Below are 8,896 nucleotides of genomic sequence, written 5' to 3' on the forward strand. Positions count from 1 at the left end.
GAATATTTCTGAATTTCAGTTAGGCTCCTAATTCCACACTTAATAAGCCTTGATCCTGCAACATGGATGAGTACAATGAGATTCTTACACCTACATGGACCCCAATTTAAGTAAACTGGGATCAGCACAGGATCATGCGGATTAAGTTACAGGATTGTGGCTTTAGGGTCCTAAATATAAGTAGGCTGTTTTCTGAAAGTATTGAGCTGCCACAAATCCATTCATGTCAATGAGAGCTGGAGGCACTCAGCACCTTTCAAAATCAGGCCACCGATTTAGGTACCTAAACAGAAATTTGGGAGCCTAAGCCTAGGCAGCTAGATTTGAAAATATTGGTCTACATTTTGAAATTCAAATGTCTTTAAAATGACCTACTGCACACAAACTAAACAAAAATGATTCAAGGACATTATCAATATTTATGGACCAATTCCACCATCTTTACTCACTTCTGACTCAGGATCTCCCACAGGACTTGGCCAAAAGGGACAACAGTACAAAGTTTCATCATCTTAGATTATATTATCTTGTACTTGTTGTATTTTTATCCTACATTTTATCTAATTGTCTAAGGATTTTGTAAACTGGGTATTACAGTGGTATCTATGCGCTTAATCTAGTAATTACAACATCCAAAAGAGACTAAATTAATTATCTTTGTGTCCAAATTGATATGATACTTAATATATTTAGGCATCAGCATTGTTCAACAATTCATTATTCAGTTTTGTCAACAAAACCGCTGTCTTTCTTAATAATATACAACTTCAGAAAAAATATATAGCTTCATTTTCTCTGTCGAGTATCCAAATAATTTTGATATATACACTTTGTAGTAGCTTAAAGCTCAACATATCATAAGATATAACCACAAAAAGGTATCTTAATAAAATCTGTCAGTACAAAAAATGGAAACTAACTTGTTTGTACTTTGGAAAACTAATTTAGATTTTATGAGCCAGGCCTTGTTTGGCTCATAATTATAATATGAATTGAAAACAAAGTTTATTTTTGCTTTTTTAATAAAATTTCTACATGTGCCAAAATGAAGAACCAGTACAACTTAAAAAGTATGTGATTATTGTTGCACATATTAACAAAGTTGTATGTATAAAGAAAATGTCATTATTCAGAATCAGTGGTTAGAAGGTTTATCACTTATGCATGTACTTGACTTATCCCTGTTCTGCAATAGACATAATTTTATACCTCATAAAAGCAATTTATGTTTCCAAAGGGAATAATCTGGGTAACATAAAATGTGGAGTGCTATGTTGCGGGAAGCATATTTTCATTCAGCAATTGTATTCTGAGATGGAACTGCACAGTTTGATCACCATATCATGGCAGAAAACATCATTCACTTCTAACTTTCACTGCCACAAATTAATATACATAGTTAATTCATTTCTCTATGTATTTAATTTATAATCGTACATTACCCATACAAGATTTTTTATATTGTGTATAAAAATAAATGGACCTCAAAAAATGGACGCTATGATAAAGCAAGTTTACCTCTTGCAATATTCAGTTGTTCATATCTTCATTAAATGTAATGCTAAATTTGGTTGTTTATATACTTTTCAACACAGGATAAAACAATATGAAAACAACTACGGAACAAAGGGTTTTTTAAAAAAATGGGAAGTCAAACTAAACATTTATATAAAGAAAACAATCTACATAAGACAGTCTTAATGTGAGGAAGCACTGTAGGAATAATTAATTTAATATTTTATGAACTGGTTCTGCATCAAGTTTAAAAAAAATATCAATCAAACTGTTTAATTATTTATAAGATAAATAACACAGCAAGCCATTAAGTAGCACAATAAAATTAAGCAAGAATCTGATAACGTTGAATTAACAAATAATTTGTTACTATGAACATTCACATACTGCTTTACCCACTGATCTATCTTTAAAAAAATTCTACAGAAGAGTTTTCATTATGAAAAAATGTGAGTAAAAACAGTGTGCACTTATGACAGGTTCACTATGCGTTTAGCACCACTAGAGAGAGCTCTTCAGTTCCTTAAAGCTTCTTGTAAAGGTAAGAAAACTGTCCAGCTGTCTGCTGATGCCTATCTGTTTATCTGCTTCCCAACCATAACAACACCCTAATCAAAAGGATCAGATTGCATGGGTTGTAGCAAACTGGAAAATCTAGTGCATTCTAAGATAAACAGAGTCACGTACCATCAGAGGGTGCTTCATCCTCTTTATCATATCGGTCAGATGCTAATGAGAGATTATCAGGAGGTGAAGGGAAAGAGCCCTCAGACTCTTCCTCATCTTCCAGTTCTCCTGCAAGAGTCAAACAGATATCATTTGTTAATGACTGTCTCCTTCTGATATAAACAGAATTCATTTTGAAAGAAGAGATGCAGCAATTCTTTGTTAATAAGAAAGAACGATGTCACGTCATATTTTAAATTAAACTGAACAAATTCAGGGTCCTATTGTTCTCTTAATTTCACTTCATGTACCTCCGAACACTAGAGTACGGCTGTGCACACTGGTGCTCCAAAGCTACATTCTAATTGGCCAACTGGGTCTTTTTAATGATGTCATATTAATGAAACCCTCCCAATGGTGCACAGCTGGAACCTCATCAGTTTAAAAAAAAAAAAAAAAAAAAAAAAAAGCCATGCCACACACAAAAATTGTGGGTGGGGGAAAAACTAACAGGAAACGAAAGACAGACAGCCTTAGGATAGAAGGGAAAGAGAACATATTTGGTGAAGAAAGGGAAAGTCTTCCTCTGTCTCCTTCACAAAAAGAGCTAAACTGCATTTTTAGCAACATTTTGTGCACTTCCACACGTTTTCAATTTGCTTTCTCCTTAACTACGAACTACTTTTCAAAGTGTCAGGATACATCCTTCCACTTAAAAGTATTTTTAAAGGTAGGGTTTCCTTTTCCCCTTGAAATAAAAATTGGAGTCACACTTTAATAGCACTCAATTACAACTGTGTGTGTATAGCACAGTAATCTATAGGTATGCTTCTCAGGGAAATAAGGGCCTCAAATATACCTGAGGTATGCATCAATAGCTGACTAACGTATATGCATGTTGGGTCTCATTGCTATAATAAGGGGAAATGGAAAGGCGGGGAGAGAAGTATTACACGCATCTTTCATTTTCATTATGCAAAATTAAGTCTCCTTCCCAAAATGTGGTATATGTCTAAAAATATACCAACTATGCAAAGAAAAGGAGAAGAGTTATACATATCAGAGAATGTAGAAAAAGGAGAGTGCCCAATCGCTCTTCTTTCAAAAACTGTTTATATTTTACAAAAATTAATTGGTTAAAGCTGAAGTTTTCAGGCTTAAAAACTTACCCACACAGAAAAACAATCTGAGCACAAATAGAAAGACTGTCGCCCCGTGTGTGAGAACATGTATTTGTGTACCCATACTTTGTGTTGAAAATACACTAATTGAAATACTTAACACTAAGAAAATATACCATATACACGGAAATAGAGGGGCAACTAACTTGAAAGATGTTTGAGACTATATTAAGCCAGATCTTTTGTTTTTATGTTTAAACCAAGTGTTTTGCAGTCCACACTACAGGCTGAAATGCAGTCTTTAACTCACCCGACTGTACCTGGGAATTGTAGCTCATTTTGGTATCATAGATCACCCAATATTCTGGAGCTTCACTGAAAAATACATCTACAATGCTTAAGTTTATGCATGACAAAGTGATTTAAGAGTAGAATCAGCCTTAATTCCCAGTTTCCTGGCTTTGTGGGGTTGAGAGATTTAGGAGTCTGTTCTGTTAATATATAGTGATATTACTCCCTGAAGTTTTATACATCAAAAGTACATAAGCCTTCTTGTTAATTCTGTGGGGTCTTCTGTATCTTTGGACAAGCCCTAGTAATCCTTTCCATACTTTTCATCTTCCCATAACCAGACCCTGTATCAAAGTCAATATCCTTCTGACTGAGGAAGTCTGGAACAGACTGCATTTGAAGCTATCAGTGTTACTCCTTAACCAGTCAGAGGAGTCAGTGTTGAGCAGCAAAACCCTTTTCTCCCCTCTGCAGGTGCTAAGTGCCTGCAAATACATCTGAAAAGCATAAATAAATTAAAGGAAAGTGTTCAACTTGCATTTACGTAATAGAAGCTGAACTACCAAGCAACAACAGGCATCAGGTAAATGTATCCAATACAATTTGAAGACATAATTGAAAGCATTACAGCCTAATCAGACATCTAAAAGCAAGGCATGCTCAAACGAATTGTCTATAGACTCATTAGCTGGCAGCCATTCCATTACAATCACACATAATGTCAGTAGTGCCTTGAGCCTATGCCAATGACAACAGCATAAATTTTGCATCTCATTTCTGTGGTCATAAAATTAATGATCAGTTTTAAAATACTTCTTTGTAAAAGTTATTGCACAAAGAAAAGACATGAATGTGTCCCTGTTATATAGTTATGAGGATAATTAAGGAGTTGATGTTCATTAATATGGTTTCTTGTTTCCCTAGAACGGCATTTGATTTATTCTGAAATTTTTTTTTAAAAGTTTAATTAATGATATACCATTAACAGTTTTTTTTTTAAAAGTCCTATTCTCTCATTTCTGCAGTTTAACTCACCACTTAGGTTTGAACATAGAATCAATATTTTGATTTGTCCACAATAAAAGATACTGTACCTGATCTTTTCTTATTAAACACCATCTTTTCAATTACAGTACATTAATTTATTGATGTTCTGAAACAGCACACACCAAGGGGGTAAGTGTGCAGAATGGTAAGTGGAGAATTAGACACTTAAGTGTTATGTTAACAAGGGCCACACTTTAACTCCCTGTATTCTGGATTGAACAATTTCAACAGGTTTAGCTGGTAATGACTGAATATTATGAACAAGACCATATTACTTTATAGGGATCTGGTTAAAAAGAAACCAACAAACTCTTCTTTTTTCCCCACAATTTGTTTTCCTCTGCTACTACTTGTTCATAGTAATGAGCTCAAACATTTAAGACATTACCTCAGCCACTTAATCTGTAAAGGAGATCAGACATCAAAATATTTCAGTCTCTGCCCTTGAAATAGATTCTTGCTAGATCGGGGTAGTCTATTATTTTTTGTCAAGGTCCAAATTTTTTGGTCAAGGTATAGTCAAGGTCCAGACTCCAAAGAAAATAATAAACAGCAGTAATGATAATAAATAAATAATGGTGATAATAATAATAATAATACATTAAAAAAGTAAACAACATGATTTGGGGGTCCATTCAAAAGGGGCTGGCCATCCGGATCCAGCCCACTGTCACCTATTTATTACCACTGGTCTAGACACTGTGTTAATAAAACATCTAGGAAGGAGGAAGCAAAGAAATTGCTCAAACTTAATCTTAAAGCATATAAAACACTTAAAGGAGAGCAGGCAAGCAGCTGCCTCAAAAACTCCTGATTTTTTGCTATTCCAGAAGGCCCAAATGTGTCAAGCCGAAATGAGTTCCTTCTGCCCAGTATCCAACCTCCACTGCTGGAAAGACTGTTATACCCAGCAATTAATAAGTGTAAGATTCCCAAAACAGGTTCATTAGCACAAATGAATGGATAAGGTTACTTTCAAACTAAAGCTTGTACACTTTAGTCTCTTGGTTGTTTAGCTGATTTTCAATAGAACATCAATGAGAAAATTACTCAACCCACCTGTCATCCAAGTGGCTCCTTTGACAGCTATTCTCTCCATGCCCACTGTGGCATGCAGCAAACTGAAACCATGTGTGCATTAAGGTGTGTGAATCAATCATCTAGGTTTTGATATCAAGTGGTAATTTTAAACTTCCAAAGAATTATTACCTGAGCCTTACAAAGCCAAAGAAAGACATCTACATATTAAGCACTACAGAAGCAGTATGAGGTTTGTAGGTGAATATGTTTCAGAGATGTGAAGAGTCAAAAAGCGTTAGGAAAGTCTTTGAAAAAAAATGATAGAAATATTTAAGCAACTATCTCTGAAATTTCTCATGTAAAGTTCTCCCAGTGTTTCCAGAAGAGTTCTATCAGAAGATTGTATCTGGCATGTGAAATTTTTGGTGGATTGCTTAGGTTGGCAGTGAGATAGGGAGATACTAAGAAGTGAGCTTAAAGTGGAAAGCAGCCACTAACTTTATTTAAAGAAGGACTAGCCATCTACAAAACTCAGGGTACTAGTGCTGTGCACACAAGTTGATTCTTTGGCCTTGTCTTCATGGCATGCTAACCTCATGTTCAACACCACCATTCTGCACTTGCTCAAGCTCAACATGTAGTTAAACTACTTTATCCTGTTGGTACACATCAGGATCACAGATATTGTGATATTAGGGAGAGGAACAACATAATAGCTTGCCCATGTTGAAAGAGGTCAGACCTCTAGAATACCCTGGCATCATGCACCCTCTCCCGCTGCATCCAAAGTAGGTGAGCATGAATATGCCATGATGGTCCACATGAGCCTGCACTTTCCTGTTAATATACTCGCTTGCTCAATACTGGTGGGGATGCATACTGTTCCCCTCACCATAATGCCTGTGCAGTTTGGGAGCCCAGCCATTCAAACTCTTCAATTATTTCAAGAGTATTTCCAAATTTTACAAGCCTGGGGGATGGTGACATTGCACTCCATATGTTTTATGGAAATATGCTAATGAGCGTGAATATAATGTAACTGGAATATGCTTCATGAAAAGGGTCTCTTGTAAGGTATCATTACAAAGCTTATGATCTACTGAGTGTGTTTATCCTATTTTTTTGCATGTATTATTTCTATGTCTGGAGTTAGGAGAAGAAGATAAAAACTTGTATTACTGATGTAAACATGTTAAGTGGAAGCGATTAAAGGTGCTTCAGAATCAATCACCTATAAATGGTTCTGTTTACTTGCAAACCTTCTGGGGTATGTGCCAGCCAGCCTTGGAAGAATGGAGACTAGGGGTCTCACAGGACATGTGACCATGTTACATGATACTGGAATCCATCTTAAACCTGGTGCTTTTCCATTTAGAGACAGACAAAGGATACCACCTTGTGCCAAAGGTATAAAAGGGGGAAAAAATAGAACAAAGGGGTGGCCAGTCATGAGAAATCCCCTAGTTACCACCTGAGCTAGAACTAACAAGGTTGTACCAGGGGAAAAGATTGGAACCAGACTAGAAAGAAGTCTAGTCTGTGAAAGAAGCTTATTGGAACATCTCTGAGGGTGAGATTTACCTGTATTCAGTTTCTTAATGTATTAGGCTTAGACTTGCATGTTTTGTTTTATTTTGCTTGGTGACTTACTGTGATCTGTTATTATTTGAAACCACTTAAATCCTACTTTTTATACTTAATAAAATCACTTTTGTTTATTGATTAACGTAAGTAAGTGATTAATACTGGGAGCAAACAGCTCTGCATATATCTATCAGTGTTACAGAAGGCAGACAATTTATGAGTTTACCCTCTATAAGCTTTATACAGAGTAAAACAGATTTATTTTGGAGCTTGGATCTCATTGGGAGCTGGGTGTCTGGGTTCAGGAGACAGGAGTACTTGCTGAGCTGTTTTGAGGTAAGTCCGCAGCTTTGGGGGTGTGGTTCAGACCCTGGCTCTGTGCTGCAGCAGGTTTGTGTGTCTGGCTCAACAAGACAGGGTTCTGGAGTCCCAAGCTGGCAAAAAAACGGGCTCAGAGGTCGTTTCAGCACATTAGGTGATAGTCCCATGGGAGTCTCTGTGACTGAACCCATCACAGGGGACAGCACATCATTAATTGCCTTGCTAACTTCAATGACCATTGCACCATCTGTAGATTTTCCAACCTCAGACTGATTGCCAACTGATCTGTAGCAATCTGGGGGTGTTTGTTTCCATAGACAACAATGACATGCTTCTGGACCTTTAGTGGGTCTCATCTAGATGCTCTGCCACTCAAGGTCTGAGGCAAGCTTCTCACACGGTTCCATGAATGCATGTGTTTTAATGCAAAAGATCTGGGCCCACCGCCAGTCACCCCATATTTCCATCATACACCTCTACCCTGATATAATGTGACCCAATATAACACGAATTCTGATATAATGCGGTAAAGCAGCGCTCCGGGGGGGGCGGGGCTGCGCACTCCAGTGGATCAAAGCAAGTTCGATATAACACGGTTTCACCTATAACGCGGTAAGATTTTTTGGCTCCCGAGGACAGTGTTATATCGAGGTTGAGGTGTAATTCACTACCACCAGTGGCATTTGCATTCCTGGCCCAGAAGTGGTGGTCTGCATAGAGGACATCTGCCATTAAAAACAGCATCAGCTAGGTCCATATTTCCACATCCATGTGATATCGTTCAGTAGCTGTTGTTGTGCTACTCCTAACCACAAGCCACGGCCTCTGTCTTTTCCAGCCCTAGAAGCCCCTGCTACCGTCTCCAGATGGCAGCTTATGCAGAATCACAAAAAAGAAACACTGCCTCAGTAAAAGCAGCAGCTTTCAGCCTGGTCATTATAGAGAGCAGGAACCATATCTCAGCACGTAACAGCACAAGTATGGTATCTAGGGTCCATAGTACTTTCAATCGTGCTTCTGTCAACTTTAGCACTATTTTTAGCATGAGTTAAAAACAAAGCTCTTTTAGCTAAACATTTTGGCAGCCAAAATATTGATTCAATTAATCTCAAACAGAGATAGAAATGCCAAAAACTGTAATAACTCTCAATCTTCAACAAAGTCCAGGCTTCTATCTCCTTAGGCCTTGTCTACACTTGCAAGTTGCAGCGCTGGTGAGAGGGTTACAGCGCTGCAACTTAGCAGGTGTCTACACTTAAAAGCTCAGCCAGCGCTGCAACTCCCTGTTTGCAGCGCTGGCTGTACACCTGGGTCTGCTTCCGGTGTAGCGA

General features: G+C 37.3%; 1 protein-coding gene across 3 annotated transcripts in view; it reads right to left on the minus strand.

The window, feature by feature from the left end:
• SKAP2 (src kinase associated phosphoprotein 2) overlaps positions 1 to 8,896 on the minus strand; it is a 186,375-nt gene that overhangs the window by 153,916 nt on the left and 23,563 nt on the right. For all 3 annotated transcript variants that reach the window (XR_004372797.2, XM_032773814.2, XM_032773813.2), the window contains exon 4: positions 2,203 to 2,310. Coding sequence is in view for 2 of the 3 variants with exons in the window: in XM_032773814.2 (XP_032629705.1) it covers positions 2,203 to 2,310 (108 nt within the window). In the remaining variant the exon portion in view is untranslated. The remainder of the gene's footprint in view (positions 1 to 2,202; positions 2,311 to 8,896) is intronic.

This window comes from Chelonoidis abingdonii, chromosome 2, assembly GCF_003597395.2.
Source record: "Chelonoidis abingdonii isolate Lonesome George chromosome 2, CheloAbing_2.0, whole genome shotgun sequence".
Lineage (NCBI taxonomy): Eukaryota > Metazoa > Chordata > Testudines > Testudinidae > Chelonoidis > Chelonoidis abingdonii.